At 40.7% G+C, this 24,776-nt stretch overlaps 1 protein-coding gene across 5 annotated transcripts in view; it reads right to left on the bottom strand.

Moving 5' to 3' along the window:
- The window catches only part of maco1b (macoilin 1b), a 91,100-nt gene that overhangs the window by 16,387 nt on the left and 49,937 nt on the right, over window positions 1-24,776 (bottom strand). For 2 of the 5 annotated variants that reach the window (XM_048557847.1, XM_048557846.1), the window contains 3 exons: window positions 19,877-20,000; window positions 14,912-15,090; window positions 12,504-13,008 (listed from right to left, as the gene is read on the bottom strand). In XM_048557847.1, coding sequence (XP_048413804.1) covers window positions 12,504-13,008; window positions 14,912-15,090; window positions 19,877-20,000 — 808 coding nt within the window. The remainder of the gene's footprint in view (window positions 1-12,503; window positions 13,009-14,911; window positions 15,091-19,876; window positions 20,001-24,776) is intronic. The other 3 variants (XM_059654295.1, XM_059654294.1, XM_048557848.1) reach the window with 2 other exon arrangements.

The raw sequence follows: 24,776 nt of genomic DNA, 5'->3' as shown, positions 1-24,776 counted from the left end.
GAGACCAGTTGTTCCCTTTCACGAAATACGATGACATTAGTTTTTGAGTATTAATTAGCGGGCCCTGAATTGCCATAAAGTCCTGAAGCTTAGTGTCCACCTGTAACACTGAACATTGAGATATAACTGAGAAATGCAGAAGAAAATAAAATCGATATTAAGAAATGAAGCTGCAATATTATTCAGTGCTCAATTTTACATCACATATTTAAAATAGGTACAATGACTTCCATCCTTTACACGAATCACTATTTGTGAATTTTTAAATAAATACTACCCGAGCAAGAAGAATTGTCCTAAAGCCAAATAATTTGTGTCTCAGCATAAAGAACACAATGAATGGAGGAAATAGAAGAATAAATACAAACTCTTTGAAATATAACATGCGGCTCCATGCATGCTTACATAAATTACATAATTACAATAACTGAACAGTACTTTTTGGCACCTTCACTACAAAGCCTGGATATTAAACACAGATTAAAAGGAATTTGCCTGAGTTAATAAAGGCGCATACAGCATTTTCTGTTTGTAAAAAAAAAATCTCTGACTAGACCAGCATTTTTTACCCATCACCAACTGCCCTGATCTCTGACCTCAGAAACAAAAGATGGAAAACTTCAAGACAACCCAGAAATTTGCAAATATTGCCTCTGAAGAATCATCTAGACATGAAATGCTAGCTTGTTCTCCCTCCATGAATACTGTCTGACCCACTAGGATCTCCAGCATGTTCTATTTTCAGTACAGGTTCCAGCATTTGCAATAATTTGCTCCTGTCTGGTCTCACCTGACCTGACATATAAACTTAAGTCAGACAAGTGTGCAATTGGGCATTTTCTGGGTTTCCAGGGTGCTCCATCCAGTGCATCAGACCTGCATAAAATTGTTTAGTTACTTCAATGTAATGAAATAGGTTTTTGGGATTCATCTATTTTATACACTAAAGACAGCTCAGTTAGCTAGACGGTTGGTTTGCAAAGCATTGTGGTGCCAACGGCATGAATTCAATTCCCATCACTGGCTGAGGTTTCCATGAAGGACTCTCTTTCTCCACTTGGAAATAATGTGGTACGTTGGAATTTAGTGTTTCATTTGTTGTCAGGTAAGTGCTAAGTAAGAGTAAACATGCACCAATGTCCTAAAAAATTTGCTGAACTGAGAGCATAGAAAAGGTGTGTATGGAAAGTACTATTACAGTAATCATGGGGTGCTTTCAGTATGCAGGCAGACTGGTAAAATCAGGTTGCTAGAGGATCTCAAGGAAAGTAATTTATGGAACTCTCCCCTTGCCTGAGGTGGCATGGCCCTCTGGTTAAACCACCACCAGTTGTCTCTTTCTAATGAGACAGCAGCTCTATGGTCTGGTAAAACTATGGCAACACACATAAACAAGGACATCAAGATTATGAGGTTCCCATGGAGACAATCACACTGCAACATTCAGGGATGCTACACTTCAGTACACAAACCAATTTGCCACAAGCATTCTACTTCGTAAGGGAACCAACCTAATTTTAATTAAATTTAACTAATTCTCAGTCTGTGGCAATAAAATCTTCATCTCCAAAATATTCGACTCTGTGCTTTTAAAGTCTGAAGAATTTAGTAATCCTCAATCTGTAGTTTTGAAAGGAGACAAATTAGAGAAGCACTCGAAGAATACAAAATACCAGCACAACAGAAAAAAGGTTAGAGGATTACTATTTAAACAACTGTAGTAGATGGTTGCATTACATCAAACTACTTTCAGTTTCTACCAATGAGGGGGAATTTGGCAGGAAGGAGTGAAGTGCTTTCAAGGTGAGCTAGATGGACTTAAAGGCTTCTTTTTGTTGCATGCAACAGAAAGAGAGAATGAGAGATAAACAAACCAAAAATAATTTGATTGAGAAGGATGTGTACTGGAAGGTATGTCAAATTGCCATGGCAAAGAGAGAGTAAAAGATGACATGAAAAGGCTAGGAAAAGTAGTAAATCCTGTCCTTAAACTACATCATAAGAATTGAAGCAGAAGGAGATCATTCAATCTACTAAATCTGCTCCGCAACTTGATCATGGCTGATAAAGTTTTAAAAACCCTGCCTTCAGTCAACCTTAAACTGCTTAACTAATCCAAGGACTTATCTATGTCTTGAATACAGACAAAGGATTAGACAGGGTGGACAGTGAGAGATTTTTCCGAGGATGATGACGTCAGCTTGTACGAGGGGGCATAGCTACAAATTGAGGGGTGATAGATTTAAGATAGATATCAGAGGCAGGTTCTTTACTCCAAGTGGTAAGGGCTTGGAACACCCTGCCTGCCAATGTAGTTGACTCTGCCACATTAGGGACATTTAAACAGTCCTTGGATAAGCATATGGATGATGGGATAGTGTAGGGGGATGGCCTTAGATTAGCTCACAGGTCGGCGCAACATTGAGGGGCGAAGGGCCTGTTCTGCGCTGTATTGTTCCATTTTCTGTGTTCTATTCAATTACTTGACCTACACAGCCGATTGCAGTCATTACTTCCACAGATTAATACTCCTCTGACTGGAGAAACTCTTTCCCCATCTCAGTTCTAAAGAGTCATCCTTTCACTGAGGCTGTGCCATCTTCTCCATATGCACTCTATCCAGGCCTCTCAGGATTCCCCCTCATCAATCTAAACTCTATCATGCACAAACCCAAACCCAAACCCAGACCCAGACCTATTCCTCACATGAGGAATCGTCCCCAGGATAATTCTTGTAAAGTTCCTCTGGACCTCCTAACTTTCCCTAGATACAGGGCCCAAAACTGCTCACAATAATCCAAACGCAGTCAGACCAGAACCTTATACAGCCACAACAGTACATCTCTGTTCTTGCATTCTGGTCATCTTGAAATGAATGCTAACACTGCATTTGTATTCCTAATGGCCAATTGAATCTGCATGTTAACCTTAAGAGAATCCTGAATCAGGTCTTCCAAGTCCCATTCTGTTTAAGATTCCCGAAGCCTTTCTCCACTTACAAAAGAGTCCACATCTTCATTTTTCTTACCAAAGTGTGTTACCTCATACTTTCCCATGCTGTATTCCATCTGTCACTTCTTTGCCCGCTCTCCTAGGCTGTTCAAGTCTTTCTGCGGTCTGTTGTTTCATCAGGGCTACCTGTCCCACCACCTATCTTTGTGCCAAGTTTACAGATGACACAATGTCCTCCATTCCTTTGTTCAGATTGCTAATGTATAACATGGGTTGGTATGGCCCCGACACAGAGCCCTGCAGAACTCCACTAGTCACTGGCTGCCATCTTAAAAAGGACCCCTACTGTCTGCTTTCTGCCAGTCAGCCAATCCTCTATCCATGGCAGTACTTTGCCCCTAACACCATGGGCTCTTGTCCTATTTAGCAACATCTGATGTGATAGGATGATATGCAGAAAAGTGGTCACATGCACTGGGTATTATTAGTTTAACATTCTCATACTTCTTCAAAGAATTCTAACAGGTTTGTCAGACATGATCTCCCCTTGAAGCTGACCCAGGTCTATCCTACCACAGACCTCCACATGTTCTGCAACCTCATTCCTAATAACGGACTCTAAAATCTCATTTGATAAAAAGATGATCAGGCTACCCGGCTGATAGTTTCCTGCTTTTGGACTGCTCCTTTTCTTAAATAGTAACGTTATAGTACCTATTTTAGTTATCCTCTGCTGGTATTTTAAGGCTTCCCAATTCACTACATCATACACTTTTCCTTTTAGGCTGTTCCCTCATTAGCCAGGATTGCCACATCCTCCCCTTAAATATGCTGCTTCTTACTTGGGATAAATTTCAATTGTGCCTCTTGAATTACGCTTAGAAATTCCTGCCATCACTGCTAGTGAAGTTCACTTCACTCCCCTTCCAATCAACTCTGGTCAGCTTATGTCTTTGTAGTTACCTTTAAACAACTGGAATACTGTTACATCTGATTTACGCTTCTCCCTCTCAATCCGCAGACTGAATTCTCACATATTGTGGTCACAGTCTTCTATGGGGCCCCTTCACTTTAAGCTCTTCCACATCAAATCCAGAATTGCCTATTTACGATGGGCTTTACACAAGTTGTTTAAAAAAAAACTCAAACATTCCATAAATTCCTTTCCTTGAGATCCTCTGCAACCTGATTTTACCAGTCTGCCTGCATACTGAAAGCACCCCATGATTACTGTAATAGTACTTTCCATACACACCTTTTCTATGCTCTCAGTTCAGCAAATTCTTTAGGACATTGGTGCATGTTTACTCTTACTTAGCATTTACCTGACAACAAATGAAACACTAAATTCCAACGTACCACATTATTTCCATTCACTACCCATTACACAAAATGAGTCAGTATTGCGGACAAGTGTAGTTTAGACATAAGCAACTTAGAAATTGAGTACTTAAAATTCAGTTCAGTATATACTAGACACATTGCCTAAACAGCCCTGAATAAAGTTAAGCACACTCGCATAAACAACCTTTTACATACACAAGGCTAATGTACACATCAAAAGCTGGATTATAGGACTAACTGAGCAAGCTCACACCCTCCAGTGAAATTCACCATCTCAGCATTCATTTGATTTCTCAGTGACTTAGTTTTTGACTTTTCTACTCCACTTGAGGAGTGCTGATGGCACTATTCACAATATGTGAAGTGCTTGCTGATATCAGTCCTTAACTTCCCAGTTGTATCAGTGTTCCCTTTCCCTTGCAGGCACAGTTGAGCCTTAAGCAACAAATCCAAATTAACCTTGACTACTACTTACAATGTCAAAGAAAAATCTGCATTGAGGTAATTCGAAGTTAATAAATGTGCGATGAAGAGTGCAGACAATGTTTTGCAGGCAAATATTGCAGTCAGTCAGTCAGTCTGTTCACAGCACGGTAGCAAATAGCAAAAAGTGTTTTCACAATGATAGTTGAGCAAAGTCAGAAGATGGGAAAACTGATCAAACCTGAATGGTGTTACAAACGTCTTGACATTACACAAAACTTTGCTTTAGTTCCTTCACTGTCTCATCCACAAGCCCACAACTCTGGTATGCAACAGTGTGCAGTTTAAATCATGCAATCAAGCTGTTAGGAGTCTCTACAAAATGAATTTGCTTCCTTGTGAAAAGGAGAAAGAATCAGTTGTCCAACACATTAGCTCAATGGACTGTCCCAACTCAACATAAATTTTCACTAAAACTTTACATCTCATTCCTCCAGATATGCCAACAAAAAGCAGGATATGGATTTGGACCTTGCTGATTTTTGAAAGGGGTGCACTGATCATCTTTATCCTCCAGCTCCTTGGTTTGCATTTCTCCTTTGTGTTCAACAGTCACAAGGTTTCTTTCTTAACTTCCTTCCTGCTGTTAGGACTGCAGTCAGATCACATGGACCAATATTTCTCATTATTCGAAAAGTACAATTGGTATAAACTTAAGTCCTTTCCAAACATGCTTCAAAATCAAATATAGATTCCACACATAGTTGACAGAAAATTCAAATGTTTCTTATTGCACCGTTTCCATACCAAAGATCAATCTTAATTCTAACTTCTGCACCGAAAAATGTTTTCCTTTTTTTTCTTCCTTCTAAGTGCGAAACTTGCATACATCTTGGTTCAATTTCACACTATAATTTCTAAGTTGTGTTTCTGGTCTTGTGTGGATCCTGTCTACTTTTTCAAAAATAGACTGCCCCTTCCTCTCCCCAGCTTCGCGTTTATTTGCAATTCTGAAAGGAAGTTGCATTCCAAACTTAGTGCTGGCTGTTAGAGTAACAGTAGTACAGGTTCCATAATACTTCTACAAAGAATAACTACTGGTCCTCATTTAGCAAGTAAATACATTTCTGCATTTTGTCGATTATATCCACTACATTAGACAATCAACTGAAACTTTATCAAAGGCTTTCAGGGTGTCCAGGCACATTGCATCACAGTTTCAAACACACCGCACTCTTGTTGCCATCTGTCAGGAAATGCATCAGTAACACAGTTATGCATGCACTTTTTAAAAATTCATTCATGTGATGTGGATGTCACAGACCAGGTCAGTATTTACCCTCCATTCCCAATTTTCCGACATGGTAGTTGAGTCAACGCTATTGCTGTGGTTTTGGAGTTGCATGTAGACCAGATCAGGTAAGGATAGCAGGTTTCCACCCCCAAAGGACATTAGTGAGCCAGATAGTTTTTTCTCCCCAACAATCAGCAATGATTTCACGGTCGTCATTAGACTATTAATCTCTGATACTTTTATTGAATTAAAATTCCAATATTTACTGTGGCAGGATTTGAACCTGGGGTGTCTCGATAAAAAGTCTAGTGATAATACCATTTAATACAATACCATCATTGTATGCAAAGCTGGTGCTAGTTTATGGGCTGTAACAGACTGAAATTCTTCCTTAAGTCCTTGATAAATATCATGATTGAGAGAGTTTAATCCAAAACCAAAATGAAATAACACTTTTAACAGTTTAGGGTCTGCCAAAAAGGAGAATCATACTTTTGTTTTTGTTTTTGTTTTTTTCCGATTTCCAGCATCAGAAAAAAACACATAAAAAACAGACTACTTCAAATTAACCCGTACAGAGATGTTAATACACACCTCTGGAGCAGTTGAGGTTTGAACCCAGGCTTCTGGATCATGGAATCCACAAGAAAGAAAGGTTTAAATAAAAAGCTAACTTGAACTTTTGTTAACTTGCATCAAACCAAATTATGCTTAAGTACAGAAACAGAGTTGCTGGAGAAGCTCAGCAGATCTGGCTGCATCTGTGAAGGAAAAAAACAGTTAACATTTCAAGAGACTTTTTTTTTAAAAGTTACTAATGATGTGTAAGGATTGAAGATAGAGAGCAGGAACATGGAATTCAGGGAGATGATCAGCTACGATTTACAATGATGGAACAAGCTTGTGGGGTTGATGGCCTACTCCTGCTCCTGAAACAGTGAGATAATTTACCTCAAAAATCACGTGGCTTGGTCTTCACCTGCTCAGTTCATAAACAAACCAGGGAAACCAATTGACCTTATCTGACAAATTTCTTCTTTCTACCCAATTAGTATGCTATCTGCATATTCAAATTAACCAGCTAGCAGGCACTTTTTGTAACTGTACTAAGACTTAATCCCTGATAATAGAGGCCTCAAATCACAAAACAGTCATAAAATATGCAAAATTGCTTGACAGATCACCTGTACAACCATTTCAACCCTCTTTCACTTATCTTAAGAAATGAGTTGTTAAAACCAACAGTAGTAATTCAAACATATCCATTCACCAAAATCAGTTTCAAATTAAAAAGTGTGGATACCAAGAAACCCATTCGATCTGGGATCAGCATAGCACAATGCTAGCTCCACATTTATATTTGCTACATTTGAGTACAAAGCATGTGACAGACTATTTTATGCTAAAAGCTGCAATTACTTCAATGTCATTCAAAAAAACATTGTCTCTTTAAAGCAGTACATAAATCAGAGTATCCCAAAGTCCTTCTGAGGCATTATAAAACAAAAAATAATGACACTGAGCCACTTAGGAAAATATTAGGACAGATCACCAAAAGCTTCAAAGGGCTAGCTTTTAAGGGAAGAAATCGAGGCGCTGAAAGTACTAAGTGGGGACAGGGGGAGTGCAAGCCAGGGACAGGGAGACACAGCACAAAGCCTGAGGAAGGTACAGTAATCTATAGCAGAGCATTTAAAATCTGGGTTGATCAAAAGGCCCTAAATCGAATGCAAATATTCAGAAGGGTATGAAACTGGAAGGGTTTGTTAATATGGGTAGTCATCAAGAACAACAGGGTACCATGAATACCAATATTTGAAAAAAAAATCAATATTAACTTCATTTTCAGGAGGAGAGCTCGAGCAGGAACACAAGTTTTTCCCACTTTAAAAAGCTTACCTCGAGCAGGAATACCTTGCATTGATTTGGGCAGCGGCTGAACCTGAGGCACTACATGTGTAGTGTCTCCCACCGCCGCCCTCGAACCAAAAAAAAAGGGGACTTGGTGGTGTGTGGAGAAGGTAAAGCTTTTTCTATTTCACGTTTTTTTAATATCGTGTGATTGGCAAAACCTTTTGCCGTTCCTTTTCATTTATTTAAGTTTAACATTAACAATGGCAGGAGATCTCAGACCAGTGTCATGCTCCTCTTGCTCAATATGGGAGCTCAGGGACACCGCTGATGTCCCTGACTCCTTCACGTGCAGGAAGCGTGCCCAGCTGCAGCTCTTGCTAGACTGCATGATGGCTCTGGAGCTGCGGATGGACTCACTTGAGCATACGCGATGCTGTGGGGGTTGTGGATAGCACTTTTAGCAAGTTGGTCACACCACAGATTAGGATTGCTGAGGGAGAAAGGGAATGGGTGACCAAAAAGGCAGAGAAAGAGCAAGAATGCAGTGCAGGTATACCCTGCGGTCATCTCCCTCCAAAACAGGTATACCGTAGCCAGGTTCATGGCACCGTGGCTGGCTCTGCTGTACAGAAGAGCAGGAAAAAAAGTGCAAGGGCTACAGTCATTGGGGATTCAATTGTAAGGGGAGTAGATAGGCGGTTCTGTGGTCGAAAAGATGACTCCCAAATGGTACGCTGCCTCCCAGGTGCACGGATCAGGGATGTCTCAGATCGGCTGCAGAACATTCTGAAGGGGGAGGGCGAACAGCCAGGTGTCGTGGTGCATATAGGCAGAAAACAGGATGAGGTCCTACAAGCAGAATTTAGGGAGTTAGGAGCCAAGTTGAAAAGTAGAACCTCAAAAGGTAGTAATCTCAGGATTGCTACCAGTGCCACGTGCTAGTCAGTGCAGAAATGAAAGAATAACCAGGATGAATGCGTGGCTTGAGAGACAGTGCAGGAGGAAGGGGTTCAGATTATTGGGACATTGGAACCGGTTCTAGGGAAGGTGGGACTATTACAAATTGGATGGTCTACACCTGGGCCGGACTGGAACCAATGTCCCTGGGGCCGCTTTTGCTAATGCTGTGGGGGAGGGTTTAAACTAATGTGGCAGGGGGAAGGGAACCAAATATTGGACAGAAAGGAGGTACTAACTAAAGCCTGTAAAGAACTAGATAATGGAGTCAGCGTGACTAAAGGGAATAGCGGACGGGGAGCAGATGATGAACACAAAGGGACAGGTGATCTGAGGTGCATTTGTTTTAATGCGAGAAGTGTAGTAGGCAAGGCAGATGAGCACAGGGCTTGGATTGGTACCTGGGAGTATGATGTTACTGTTATTACTGAGACTTGGTTGAGGGAAGGGCGTGATTGGGAACTGGTTGTCCCAGGATATCGATGCTTCAGGCAGGATAGAGAGGGAGATAAAAGGGATGGAGGAGTTGCAATACTAGTCAAAGACGATATCACAGCTGTACTGAAGGAGGGCACTATGGAGGACTCAAGCAGTGAGGCAATATGGGTAGAACTCAGAAATAGGAAGGGTGCAGTAACAATGTTGGGGCTGTACTACAGGCCTCCCAACAGTGAGCGTGAGAGAGAGGTACAAATATGTAAACAGATTATGGAAAGGTGTAGGAGCAACAGGGTGGTGGTGATAGGAGATTTTAAACCTTCCCAACATTGACTGGGATTCACTCAGTGTTCAGGGTCAAGATGGAGCAGAATTTGTAAGGAGCGTCCAGGAGGGTTTTCTAGAGCAGTACGTATGAGGTCCAACTCGGGAAGGGGCCATACTGGACCTGGTGTTGGGGAATGAGCCCCGGCCAGGTGGTTGAAATTACAGTAGGGGACTACTTTGGAAATAGTGACCTCAATTCCCTAAGTTTTACAATACACATGGACAAAGATGAGAATGGTCCTAAAGGAAGAGTTCTAAACTGGGGGAAGGCCAACTATACCAAAATTCAGCAGGATCTGGGGAACGTAGATTGGGAGAAACTGTTTGAAGGTAAATCCACATTTGATATGTGGGAGGTTTTTAAACAGAGGTTGATTAGCATGCAGGAGACACATGTTCTTGTGAAAATGAGGAATAGGAATGGCAAGATGAGGGAACCATGGATGACAGGTGAAATTGAGAGATTGGCTAAGGAAAAAGGAAGCATACATAAAGGTCTAGGCAACTGGAGACAGACAAAGCTTTGGAAGATTATTGGGAATGTAGGGCGAATCTGAAACAAGAAATTAAGAGGGCTAAGAGGGGTCATGAGATATTGTTAGCAAACATGGTTAAGGAAAATCCCACAACCGTTTATTCATATATAACGAGCAAGAGGGTAACTAGAGAAAGGATCGGCCCACTTAAAGACAAAGAACGAAAGTAACGCGTTGAGTCAGAGAAAGTGGGTGACATTCTTAATGAGTACTTTGCACTGGTATTCACCAAGAAGAGGGACATGACAGATGATGAGGTTAGGGATAGATGTTTGCTTACTCTAGGTTATGTCGGCATAAGGAGGGAGGAAGTATTGGGAATCCTAAAAGGCATTAACGTGGACAAGTCCCCAGGTCTGGATGGGATCTATCCCAGGTTAGTGAGGGAAGTGAGAGAGAAAATAGCCCAGGCCATAACAGATATCTTTGCAGCATCCTTAAACACGGTGAGGTCCCGGAGGACTGCTAATGTTGTCCCCTTGTTTAAGAAGGGTAGCAAGGATAATCCAGGTAATTATCAACCGGTGAGCCTGATGTCAGTGGTAGGGAAGCTGCTGGAGAAGATACTGAGGAATAGGATCTATTCCCATTTGGAAGAAAATAGGCTTATCAGTGATAGGCAACAGTTTTGCGCAGGGAAGGTCACATCTTACCAACTTAATGGAATTCTTTGAGGACGTGACAAAGTTGATTAATGAGGGAAAGGCTGTAGCTGTCATATACATGGACTTCAGTAAGGCACTTGATAAGGTTCTCCATGGCAGGCTGATGGAGAAAGTGAAGTCGCATGGGGTCTAGGGTGTGCTAGCTAGATAGATAAAAAACTGGCTAGGCAACAGGAGACACAGTAGTGGAAGGGTTTCTCAAATTGGAGACCTGTGACCAGTGGTGTTCCACAGGGATCTGTGCTGGGACCACTGTTGTTTGTGATATATGTAAATGATCTGGAGGAAGGTGTAGATGCTCTGATTAGCAACTTACAGATGACACAAAGATTGGTGGAGTAGCAGATAGTGAAGGGGACTCTCAGAGATTACAGCAGAATATAGATAGATTGGAAAGTTGGATAGATAAATGGTAGATGGAGTTCAATCTGGGCAAATGCGAGGTGACGCATTTTGGAAGATCCAATTCAAGTGCGAGCTATACAGTAAATGGAAAAGTCCTGGGGAAAACTGATGTACAGAGAGATCTGGGTGTTCAGGTCCATTGTTCCCCGAAGGTGGCAACACAGGTCAACAGGGTAGTCAAGGCGGCATATGGCATGCTTTCCTTCATCGGACGGGGTATTGAGTCCAGGAGTTGGCAGGTCACGTTACAGTTGTATAAGACTTTGGTTCGGCCACATTTAGAATACTGTGTACAATTCTGATCACTACATTATCAAAAGGATGTGGATGCTTCGGAGAAGGTGCAGAGGAGGTTCACCAGGATGTTGCCTGGTATGGAGGGTGCAAACTATGAAGAAAGGTTGAGTAGACTAGGATTATTTTCATTAGAAAGATTGAGGGGGGACCTGATTGAGGTCTACAAAATCATGAGGGGTATAGACAAGGTGGATAGTAAGAAGCTTTTACCCCAGAATGGAGGGCTCAGTTGCTAGGGGTCATGAGTTCAAAGTGAGAGGAGGAAAGTTTAAAGGAGATATGCGTGGAAAGTACTTTATGCAGAGGGTGGTGGGTGCCTGCAACGCATTGCCAGAGGTGGTAGATGCAGACACGTTAGTGTCTTTTAACATGTATCTGGACAGGTGCATGGATGGGCAGGGAGCAAAGGGATACAGACCCTTAGAAAATAGATGATAGGCTTAGGCAGAGGATCTCGATCGGTGCAGGCTTGGAGGGCTAAAGGGGCTGTTCCTGTGCTGTAATTTTCTTTGTAACTCAGAACACTTTAGCTACTGGGAAATAGCCCTGGAAGAAACACCATTGGTCAAACTAATCTATGTGACTGCAGAAAACCCTGATGCGAATCTATGGTGAAAACTGTCAAAAGCACTTGGAGCTAAACATCAAAATTGGAATACGTGATTACTTGTATACCTCAAGTTACGAGCATACGAAACCTAGCTCAAACTCGTATAGCAATGATACAAGGTCTCAGCTTCTAAAAGGCTTGTGTTAACTTTCATTAAAAATGGCAAAAAAAGTTTCAGTACTGACACTCAATCATTTGGTGGCTGCTGTAAAGAATAAAAAAAATTCACACAACTCCCCTAACACAAGCTGTTTGGTTTTGTGCTACTTCACAGCAGTACTCAATTCTTGCAGTTTATATACAACACTAGATGGCACTAACTTGACTGAGCAGAGGAAACTATTTTCCTTCTAGTCAGGCAAAGCAAAAAATGTTTTGTGAATACTGTAAAAATTTATTACCTTAATAATGTGTCTGGTTTGCTGAGCTGGTTGTTAGGTATACAGTTTTCCATTATTTCCTTGTGGACACTCATGCTCTTGCTGGTGCATTTTTGCTTCTTTTCATTCTTAGCAGAAGAAGAAGAAGGGATACTACCATTGGATGTGCAGTGACTTCTAGGTGAAGAGTTGATTCCCCCAGTAGCATTCTTGTAATTCTTTGAAGCAGCTGTAAAGGAGTCCTCTTTTAATAGGTTTTCTGTGCTCCCTACAAACTCATTATTCAATCTTTTATTGATATGATTTTCCATGTATTCAATTTCTTGTATTTTTGAGTCTACTGGCTGTAAAATATTATTATTAATCCCAAGGTTCGGTTTTTTGGCTTCTTTGTCCTTCTCCTTCCCTTTTTCTTTGTATTCTAGTTCTGGTAAAGCCGCTGTCAACTTTCTACCAGCTGGAATTCCTCCATTATGTTGTGGGAGCTGTGTAGAATCTATATCTGTGATCCCTTTGGCTGTAGCAACTAGGAGAAAATTAAAAAGAATTAGCACTCAGAATACAAGCAAGTGTGTAGAAGGCCTGAACTATCACTGCAGTGTGTGAAGCATCATGCACTTCATTCCTTGTGTACCAACTTAAGCAAAACCTTAAAACTGTTAAAAAGGCAAGTGTGAAGCAAAATATCAGTAAGGATCATAACGGATGTCAAATAGACCTTTATGCTAAAAATTTTTTATTTATCATTTCTAACATTCTTCAAAAACAAAGCATATACAAACTACTGCACAAAAAAGGAAGAAAATATCCATTTCAGTCCCAACATCCTTCATTGTGTTGTTTCATATTATACCATTTACATTAGCACCTCATCCAAATGATAACACCCTCAAAACTGCATTACTCCAGCAGTGCCAGCCCAACTTAGATGCCAGCCCGTGCAGCAGTGCTCAAGTATTCAATCTGACTCAGACAAATGGCACAATTAACCCAAACCTAGGAACCAAAGCACGTAATTTAGTCCTTGAGCACTAATTGCATTTCATTTAACCGCATTTAATTCCATTCACCTGGTTTTGCTCCACAAAATTTGATGTTATTACCCATCATAAATCTATCTGCTCCAATCTTGAATGTCCTAGCTGCTTGAAACTTTTCTGGGAAAGAAAACTACTGATTGCTCACATTTGAAAAACAGTACTTGATCATGATCGTGAACAAACAAAGGGGCTTATGACCCCTTATTCTCAGCATTCCCACATCAGGAAATTATTTCTCCTTCCCTATTCTATTAACTCATTTAAAAGTTTTAAATAAAATGAACAGACCATTCCTTCACATTCTATTTACAAGAAAGTGCAAACTAAATTTAGGCAACCTTGTCCTCAAATTCAACCCATAACCACCAGAAACCTCCTAGTGAATCTGCACCAAAACTCTTACGTGGAAGGCACATATTTGGAAATGGACTCCCCAACATCTGCTTTGATCTGTGTCTAACGGTTTGCTTTCATAGAAAATACACACACGCACACCTGGAGCAAACTTGTTTCTCAGTTTTATCTATTTTACCTAATGTATCAAGTGTAATCTAAATCACTGGTTTGTGCACTATCCAAACCAGATGCAGTGGATCAGAAGCATGCAGATAATTAATTTTTAAGCTAAGATATTTCATGGGCACAGTGATAGCTTTAAGGACACAAATGCTGACAGATCAAGCTGCAGTTTCCTTAAAAATTCCAACATTGTAAGACATTCCCAAAGTGGACTGATGCCAAAAATGCACAATGAACAAATACTGAGCAAGCGAGATACAGTTCCTAGTTTAGTGGCTGTTGTTGACAAATGGCCAAAATTATCTAAACTGGTTTCAACACTGAAGAGAAACATTTTCCAATAAATATCTCAAGCATACACAATAAAGGATTTAAACAATTTTGGCTTGGCTGATCCTCTCCAAAAGAGAAGTACAATTTGGAGGTCAAGGCGGCACCTCTCAATGGTATCAGAAAATCATATTTTTACCATGTTCAGAAAGATCAATAAATGCTTAGGCAAGCCATTTCAAAATATTAGCCAACATTAGGCAAATAACTGATTCCCTGACTACAGAAATAATGTTCCAAAGAAACAAAAATTCAGATTTCAATCCACTGGAGGACATAAAATTATTGGAGGGTGGCAAGTGCAAAAGGGTGACAGAGAAGGGTTTGATGCAGGGCAGAACATAGGTCAGTCTGTTTTGACCAAGTTGGAGTTTCTTTAGTTTAGCAAAGTCACACACTCCTGCTTTGGCTGTTGATAATAAATTATATTTTAATCTAACGCCTCACTGATCAGGAAGCCTTTTTACTTACATCCTGGTTTAAAACACGGACTAAAAAAAAATTAGGGTATTCATAAGGACTATCTAAAGAAATTCTTACCTTCTTCGGTTTCCCTCTCTTGCCTCTGTAGCATCTGCTGCTCTGGCGGTAAGGCCTGCTGTAGGAGCTGCATGTAAAATTCATTCTCCTTCTGGACTTCCTTCTGCTTTCTTAACCGCATTTTATAGCTTACATAACTTTTGAAGCCAAATCCAAGTGTCACCACAGGATAGCCAATGCTTTATCAGATGTAAAGGGAGGAAAAAAAGTAACTTATTTTTAAAAAATTACCTCATGAGACACGTGTTACTAGCTAAGCCATGATTCACAGCCCATTCCTACTCCTCCAGAGGGCAGAGTTTCTGGAGGCACATATAGGTCAGAAGGGCAAGGGTGGTAGATTGCCTTCCTTGAAAGGATATTCGTGACCTAGATAGCTTTTCACGACAGTTGGCAATGGTTATGTGGCCATTATTTATTTTTCATTCAAGGTTTTTCTGGGATTCAAATTTCACCATGTGCCATGATGGGATTCGATCTCATATTTGCAGAACATCAACCTCAATCTCTGGATTACAAGTCTAGTAATAATATGCCACTGCTTCCCTCAAATTACATTCTTTAAGTAAGGTCACCAAGCAATTAAAAATTTGCACTTTAAAAGCACAAGTAGAAAGAACATTTGATAGATGGAATTAAATTTCTGGATTTTTCCATGAAAACACTTGTAAAAAGTATCTGCTAAACTCAACCATTTGTAATAAAATCGTATACAAACTTTACTGAATAATATTTCTGAAATTACTGAAATTTAATTAGATATAAACAAGCCTTGGCTCCTGTGAGGTGACTTTCACCATCATTCAATTTCTCTTCATATTGCTCCTTTGTTGGAAGTGACAATTTTCGTTGAGCTGTTGATCCATTACCTCAGTAGCATCAGAGCCGGTTAGTTACTCTTACAAATGCTTTCTGACAGAAGTCAAAGAACAAGGAACAGAAACAGGCCTTTCGGCTCTCCAAGCCTGAGCTAGCATATTTGCCCTTACATATTAAAACAGTCTTCACTTACAGGACCTGTATCTCTCTATTCCCTTCCTTTTCACGTATTCATTCGGGTGTTTCTTGAAGGCTGCGATTGTATTTGCTTCTACCACGTCTTCTGGCAACACGCCCCCGGCGCTCATCACCCTTTGTGTGAAAAACTTGCCCCTCTCATCTCTTTTAAACTACTCTCCCTTCCCACCTTGAACTCGTTTCCCCTAGAAATAGATCCCTTCACCCTGGGAAAAAGCCTCATTTACCACTCGATCCATGCCGTTCACAACTTTACAAACTTCTATTAGGTAGCCCCCCAACCTCCTGTGTTCCAGTCAAAGCAAACAGACTATCTCGCCTTTCTTCACAGCCAAAATTCTCCCATAGCAGGCAATATCATGGTAAACCTTTTCTGTACCCTCTCCACAACATCCACATCCTTCTGGAAGTATGATGATCAGAACAGTATGCAATATTCCAAGTGTGGTTTAACTAAAGTTCTATAAAGCTGCAGTATGACTTTGTCTATCCTAATAATCACTGTTCCTTCTAATGAAGGCAAGCATGCCAGAAGTCTTTTTTACTAACTTATCTATCTGCACTGCCACCTCCAGTGATCTGTGGACCCGCATATCCAGATCCCTCTACATATTAACACTCCTCTGCCATTCACCATTTAGTTTTACCTGGACTTGACTTTCCAAAATGTATCACCTTACATTTGTCCAGATTAAACCACAATCTGCCATTTTTCTGCCCATGCCTCCACTTGACCACTATCCTGCTGTATCCTCTGACAATCCTCCTCACTATCTGCAACTCCATCAATCTTTGTATCATCTGGAAACTTACTAATTAGACCAGCTAGGTTTTCCTCCAAATCATTATGTAAATCACTAATAGCAGTGGTCTCTGCACTGATTCCTGTGGAACACCATTCCTCACAACCTCCATTCCAAAAAGCATCCTTCCACTGCTACCCTGTCTCCTGTGGCTAAACCAGTTTTGTATCTATCCAGCCAGCTCACTGATGATACCGTATGACTTCACCTTTTCTACCAGTCTGCCATGAAGGATCTTGACTTCAGGAAAGTCTTTAACAACACGGAAAAGAATCAACTGTTCTTCCCTCCCTCTTCATCACCTCCTCAAAAAATCTCTATCGTTAGTGAGGCACAACCTTCCCTGCATAAAACCATGCTGACTATCACCAAGTCCATTTGCTCCTAAATGTGTACAGATCTTGTCTCCGAGAAGCTTTTCCAAATAATTTCCTTCAACCAATGAGAGACTCATGGGCCTGTGATTTCCAAGGTTATCCCTGCTACCCATCTTAAACACTGGGGCAACACTGGCCATTCTCCAATCCCCTGGGACCTCATGTGGCCAAAGAGGATACAAAGATGCCTTTGAATGCTCCAGGAATTTGTTCTCTTGCCTCCCTCACAATCTGGGATGGATTCCATTAGGACCCAGTATTTATCTTTTTAGGATGCACAACACCTCTTCTTTTTTAATAGCAACTTGGCTTTAAAACTCAACACTCCCTTTCCAGAGATTATCCTCCACCAATTCCTTCCCTTTGGTGATTAAAAGGAAGAAATCTAATCAGTTTCTTGCCTTCTCCAATCTGAAGATGCTGGAGCTAATGACAGTGCTTTGATAATGAATGGCTCGGAGTGAAGCAGAAACTTTTGTATGCATCATCCACCACACCACAATTTCACACACCAGTGAATAAGTATCTCATCATGATCTTAAATTTTTGAATAAAGTAATTGATTATAAAAATAAAATCACAGCTTCAAGTACTATTCATCCTCATGTCTCCATTGTTTGGCTTTTATTGACCTCTCTGCATTCCATTTGGAATTTTATGTTCTCAGCTTTACTTATCTTAATTCCCTCTCAATTCTATTTCTAACCATCTATAAATTTTAAATAGCTAAGCAGCACAGTGACGGTTACTTCTGCTTGGAGATCCTCCTATTGAAGCACTACTCATGGCTATTTGGGTAACTATACCAGAAACATTCAGAAGGTATCCGATGGGTATATGAATTGGAAGAGTTTAGAGGGATGTGCCCCAAATGCTAGCAGATGGAATCAGTTTAACTGAGAGTTGGGACAAACTGTTGTTGAAACTAGACTTGAAGTACTGGGTGCAGTTCTGGGCACCCTACCATAGAAAGGATAAACTGGACAGACTACAGAAAAGATTTACCAGGATGCTACCTGAACTGGAAGGTTTGAATTAGGAGAGGTTGGATAGGCTGTGACTTTATTTTTCCCCATGGAGGATAGGACACTGAGGGGTGACCTTATGGAAGACTATAAAATCATAAGAGGCATAGATAAGGTAGATACCAACAGCTTTTCCCCACAAGAGTGGAATCCAAGACTAGACAGGGCACAGGTTTAAAGTGAAGGGGGGGGGGGGGTGAAGAGATACAAAAGGGTCCAAAAGGGACTATTTTTCCATACACAGAGGGTGGTGAGCATCTAGAACGGGCTGCCAATTATAGTGGTGGAAGCAAAAACAGATGGTGTCATTTAAGCAACATCTAGACAGATACATAAACGGGACAGGTATGAAGGGATAGGACCAAACACAAACAAATGGGCCTGTTTATTTGTGAAAACGAGGCTGCATGGATAGGATGAGCCAAAACAGCCTGTTGCCATGCTGTAGACCACTATGACTTCATAAATGGGACTAGGTCAGATTGGGACGTCTGATTAGCATGGAGGGATTGGACTGAAGTTTTCTGTGCTGCATGACTGACTAACAGGAGGTGAATTGTTTTTCCCATTTGGTATAACCAGCATTCACTGCGGCAAAACAAATGTATCAGTGTGGAAATGTACAAATTTTTTTTCTGGTCCCATTAATATTTTAACAATCTTCACTGCTCAATTTCCAAGTAAATGGACTCTGATCTAATTCAGAATACTACAAACACACAGTGTAACTTTTTAAACAGAGTTCTCAAATGAGAAGACACAGTAGCTTAAAAAGCTTACATGAAAAAAAGTCACAATTACCCCAAAAGACAAATTAATCAGATAAAAGGTCTACAAAATCATGAGGGGTATAGACAGGGTGGATAGCAAAGCGCTTTACCCCCCCCCCCAGAGTGGGGGACTCAATTACTAGGGGTCATGAGTTCAAAGTGAGGGGAGGAAAGTTTAAGGGAGATATGCGTGGAAAGTTCTTTACAAAGAGAGGGTGGTGGGCGCCTGGAACGCATTGCCAGCGGAGGTGGTAGACGCAGACACGTTAACGTCTTTTAAGAGATATTTGTACAGGTACATGGATGGGCAGGGAGCAAATGGACACAGACCGTTAGAAAATAGATGACAGGTTAGAAAGAGGATCTTGATCGGCGCAGGCTTGGAGGGCTGAAGGGCCTGTTCCTGTGCTGTAGGTTTCTTTGTTTGTTTGTAAAGCAAAGTGCTTGGAACATGCACTTATACATTCACAAGGAACAACAAGCATCTCCACATAAAGTGTAGAACTGGATGAACACAGCAGGCAAAGCAGCAATTTAGGAGCAGAAAAGCTGACGTTTCGGGCCCAGGTCCTTCACCTCTGCTCGGCCGGCTGTGTTCATCCAGCTCTACACTTTGTTATCTCAGATTCTACAGCATCTGCAGTTCCTATTATCTCTGAAGCATCTCCAGATGCTGTGATATCAAAAATGGAAAAGCCTGAGTTTGGGCTGCAAGAGCTGTCAGAGTCCAAAAGGAGATATTCTGGAGTCTCTGACAGAACGTCATTATGCGTCAGATTTAGCAACCTTTATTTTGCATTGCTCCTTTCTGAAATGTGGCAGGAGAGTTGGGTAGATAGTTACCTATAAAGTTAACACAACAGAAGATTTGTCATGCAGGGATACTAAATACTGCTCAATACCGAGATCCTGAAGACATTTGTGATCTAAAATAATTGCTTACATACATCTTTCAGATAAATAGATAACTCACCAGTGTGCAGCAAAAGGGCGACAAAGGTCTACATGAAAATTTTTTAAATCTTTAAATCTGATTGCTGCTTCTATATAAACAAATAATATCCATAATGATACAGTTGGTAAACATACTCCTCTTTCTGAAAAAGATAAAAAAGTCATCAACTAAACACTTGAATCTGAGGAACGATTTTCCATTAACATAGCAATGAAGGTAGTTCTGACTTTCTCATAAAAGGCAAAAAAAATTCCAATAATCTTGCATCACGCACCAGCTAAATAATGCAATGTAAGTTTGCAAAACGCCTTTTCACAAAGATAAGGCTCCTCAAATCGAGGTACCATGGTGGTTCAGTGGTTAGCACTGCTGCCTCACAGCACGAGGGACCCGAGTTTGATTCCACCCTGGGGAGACTGTGTGGAGTTTGCACATTCTCTCCGTATTGGCAGGGGTTCCCTCCGGCTGCTCCTGTTTCCTCCCACAGTCCAAAGATGTGCAGGCCAGGCAGATTGGCTATGCTAAATTGCCCATAGTGTTCAGGGACGTGTAGACGAGGTGTGTTAGAGAGGGATGGGTCTGGGTGGGATGCTCGGAGGGTCAGTGTGGACTTGTTGGGTCAAGGGCCTGTTTCCACATTGTAGGGATTCTAAGATAAGCTTCTATGAAGTTGTTGTACTGTAGGGTGATGTCCATTAGCTGGAAATCAGACAGGTCAAGCAGCAAATTGATTAAAAAAAATCAGAATCAAGTGACTGCAGGTGAGGCAGAAATGGGGGTCCAGGGAGAAACACTTGAAAATTTTCCGCCCCTGCAAGCATCCAACAGATACAAGGTATGCGACAAGGGAGAAGACTGTAGGGAGAAAGAGCAAAGTGACCACAGCACTAATATGTATAGCAGGAAAGGAGTTGAGCAGAAATGGCAATTGTTGAATGAAGGCAGATGTCAGGAAAATAGTTGGCAGCTCACAACTCTAATGCTATCCAAGCGAGGGAAGAGGATTCTAGGTAGGGATCTCTCAATCATGGTTAACCAAGGAAGTCAACTTCATTTCTGACGAAGGGTCACTGGATCTGAAACATTAATTCTGCCTTCTCTGCACAGATGCTGCCAGAACTGCTGAGATTTCCCAGCAAATTTTCTTTGCACTGCCAACGTAACGGCCAAATTCAAAATGAAGTTCATAACTATAGGACAGTTAACTTAACATCTGCCACTGGCAAAGTGCTAGCCTGTTACGAGAACGTAAAAACACAGTGTTTACAAATACTATGAACAGTTTAGGTTCTCTTATCTAAAGCAAAGATGTACTGACAATGAAGGTAGTCCAGAGCAGGTTCACTAGGTCAATCCTGTGCATGGAGAGATGTTTTTGTGAGGACAGGCTGAACAGGTTGGGCCTGTACTCATTGAAATATTGAAGGAGGCGGCTGGCAGTATTGAAACAAAATTTTTTAGAAGGATTTGACAGGGTAGATGCTTAGAGGTTATTTGTTCTTGTGGGAGAGTGTAAGACTAGAGTGCATAATCACAGAATATGGAGTCACTCCTTTCAGGACAGAAGCACCGAAGACGTCCTTCTGAGGGTCATGAATCTGTGGAATTGCTGTAAAAGCTGTGTCATTAAGTACATTCAAGGTTGAGAGACAGATTTTCAAATCAGTAAAGAATTCAAGAGGTACAGTGCAAGACAAAAAAAATTGCAGTCAGCCATAATCCCAACAAATGGCAGAGTGGCCCCAATGGACTGAATAACTTCTTTCTCCTCTTACATTTTATGATCTTAACTAAAAATCATTTCAGAAACAAAACGTCACAAAAAAACTTGGTTTTCTTTCTTAAAAAGTTATTTCTTAGATAATTTTATTTCTAATTCCACCAATTTTCTGATTCGCATGGCATCATGCACACTACAGCAACGGAAACATAGCAAGTGACATTACAATTGAAGTGAGAGGTAAATACATTTAAGGAAATCATCTTTCCACCCCCACCTCATTTCTTCTTTTTAGGCCACATATCAGCACATGCAAAATATCAAATACAGGGAACAGTGACGCAGGGATTAGCAATCAATCAATACAGGTCCAGAATTTAGTGTGCAAGGTAGAAATAATGTCTTCTCTTTCACTGTCAGTTTTCAGGGCGCTATGCAAATGAAGCTTTTAAAATGTATCTCAGTCCCATTTGAATTAAGCAGCTAATAATTTATTAAAAACAGACAGCTATTCAAAAGAGACTACAAAGAATGATGTAAAGAAATAAAAATATTAGAAAAATGAGCCAGTAATTAACAGTCTAATTATCTTTATTTACAATTGCATCTGCAATTTGGAATTACATACAGGTTTGCAAATTACAGTTCAACATTAAAAAATTCACTGCCATTTCAGAGCTCCCTTCTTTTAATGTACACCAGACAAGTTACAAAAGACTTTGACAATGCTGTTCCTGTAATGGATGTTCACTAAGTGCACAAACAGATAACCAGGCAGATTTAACCGTCCCGCTTCCATAAGGAGAAACATCTTGTCTTAACTTGGTACTCTCACATAAGGTCTGGCTGGGATCAGTGAAGAATATGCAGTCAACCTATGTTTTACCACTTCATGGTTAGCACAACTACAGGAATGGCCATGAAAAATAAAATTTAAAACTACGTTAACATTTCCCTCAGGACGGGAGGGAACAAACCACTGAGTTAGGAATTAGTGCTCAAATTTTTCTCCCCCTTTAATAAACTTGGAGCTCTCTCTTCAGAGAACTTACCCAACTGTAGAAACCAATACTAGATAACTCATATGGTGGCATTATTAAGCAAAAGGCGAACAGAAGAACATTAAAATCCTTTCCCTGCAGGCAAGAGTTATTCAAAACCACATCAGTGTGAAGACTATGAATTCAGCTAGCAGAGATTTCCTTGCGATTTCATGCTTGTTTGTCAACATTATGTCAGGAATACGTGTAGTATCCTACATTCCAGCTAGAGATAGACAGGTCATTTCAATACCTGAGAAAAGTCTACCTGCCATCCAGAAAACTTGTGTTGAAGAAAGATATAAAGACTAATGGAGAATGGTTGCCTTTTACTACTGCTTTTGCCTGAAGAACTTTAACTCACTATCAATTGCCACCACAGTGGCAAAGATAACATGACAGAATAGAAAAATACACCACTGACTAGAGTAACTGCTTTGCCTCCTTAGCCATATAATTTTTAAAGAAATGGAACTGAGGATCCAAGTTACTTTTTTGAACTTCAAGGCCAGGATGTGTTATTCTGTGCAATAGATGCTGTGACAAGTGACTTCAATTGTGGTCAACTCCTGCCCCATCACTCAGTAAACTTAGCAGACTAAATACTAAATTAGTTTAAGTGCTGCCCAGTGACATTCTCATTCACCAGTGACATCCTACTTGAGGCTGTCATCCAGAGGCCAGCAGCCTCAAGTACCTGAAGGCCCAGGTGCTACAGTCACAAAGAGCTGCTCCAAAAACAGGTATGTTTTTAAAAAAAATTGTGGGGTGGCAGCGAGAGGGAGTTCAGGGAAGTAACAGGCAAAATACAGCTGTATGGTTTTCAACAGTTATTACGAGGCCTCGTGAACTGTTACCAGGAGGAATATTCGCAACCCAATTTTCACGCATTGTTAACGTGGTAGAGATTAGTTGACTTTCCATTTGGTGGATTATCAGGATAAACAATTTTGATACCACAACAGCCTCAATATACTCAGTTTTATTAAAAAAAAGACTTGCTAAGCTATGAAATAAGTAGCCATTACATACAGAACAAAGAAAGGACCAAGGTACTTTAAATTAAGCACAACAATGAAACAACACCAGCTACTGTTGCACATCACTGTCATATTTGGTCCAACAGGCTGAGTAAGTCCTTTGAACTTCACAAACTAGTTTGTCAATTTGACTGAAAGATGCTGACATTGTGACATTTATTATACCACACCGAACTCAACAAACCAGAACAGAAAGCTGCATACCACATCACTGACCTGTACGAATGAACTGACCACTGAGTCCACCATTGCCTGGAAAAGGTGTTGATTCTTTTTTCTAGTATATCTATCAGCACAGGCACTATTTATTTTAAAAGATTTTCACCAATTTAGGCTACTATAAGTAGCAATCCATTAAATAAAACACTAACATCAGCCTTATTCATGAGAAGACATCAAGCAAAAGCTAGGTTCTTTCCCACTAGAAGTAGTTGTTGAATACGTAAATCAGGACTTCCCCTTATCAACTGGATCCAAAGTGACTTTAGCAATTGACAACCACTACAGCACTACATTTTGACCCAAGTATAGTATAAATCGCAGGAGGTGCCAATGCTTGAGCATGCTCTGTCATTTAATAAGACTATGACTAGTCTTCTATCTTCCCTCTACGTTCACACACTTTCCAAATCCCCCTATTCCCTTCAAAAATCTGTGGATCTCTGACTTGAATGCACTCAGCAACTGAACATTTGCAGTTCTCTGGGGTCATGAATTCCAAAGATTCACAAACATCCCCAGGGGGAGGGGGGGGGGGGGGGGAGGAGGAGTGTCCCTTTCATCTCAATCCCAAATGGATGACTCTTTATTCTAATGCCGCAACTTCTACTTCCAAAAGAGGGATATATCTTCTGAGCAGCTGCCTATCAAGCCTCTTAAGAATTCTAAGCGTCTCAACGAAACTGCTTCTCATCCTTTTAAACTCTAGGAAATATAGGCATACTCTACTTTATCTTTCCTCACAGATCCCAGGAATCAGTCTAGTGAACCTTTGTCCCTGTCTCTCAGGCAAGTTTATCTTTCCTTAGATTAACTAATGAAGACGATTAAAAGTAGAATTATCTAAATTGATTAAAAACTGACAAGTAATCCAGATATGGTCTTACTGACTTACTATC

The sequence above is a fragment of the Stegostoma tigrinum genome, chromosome 24, assembly GCF_030684315.1.
Source record: "Stegostoma tigrinum isolate sSteTig4 chromosome 24, sSteTig4.hap1, whole genome shotgun sequence".
NCBI classification, from domain to species: Eukaryota; Metazoa; Chordata; class Chondrichthyes; order Orectolobiformes; family Stegostomatidae; genus Stegostoma; species Stegostoma tigrinum.
This window is presented reverse-complemented; position numbering and strand designations above follow the sequence as displayed.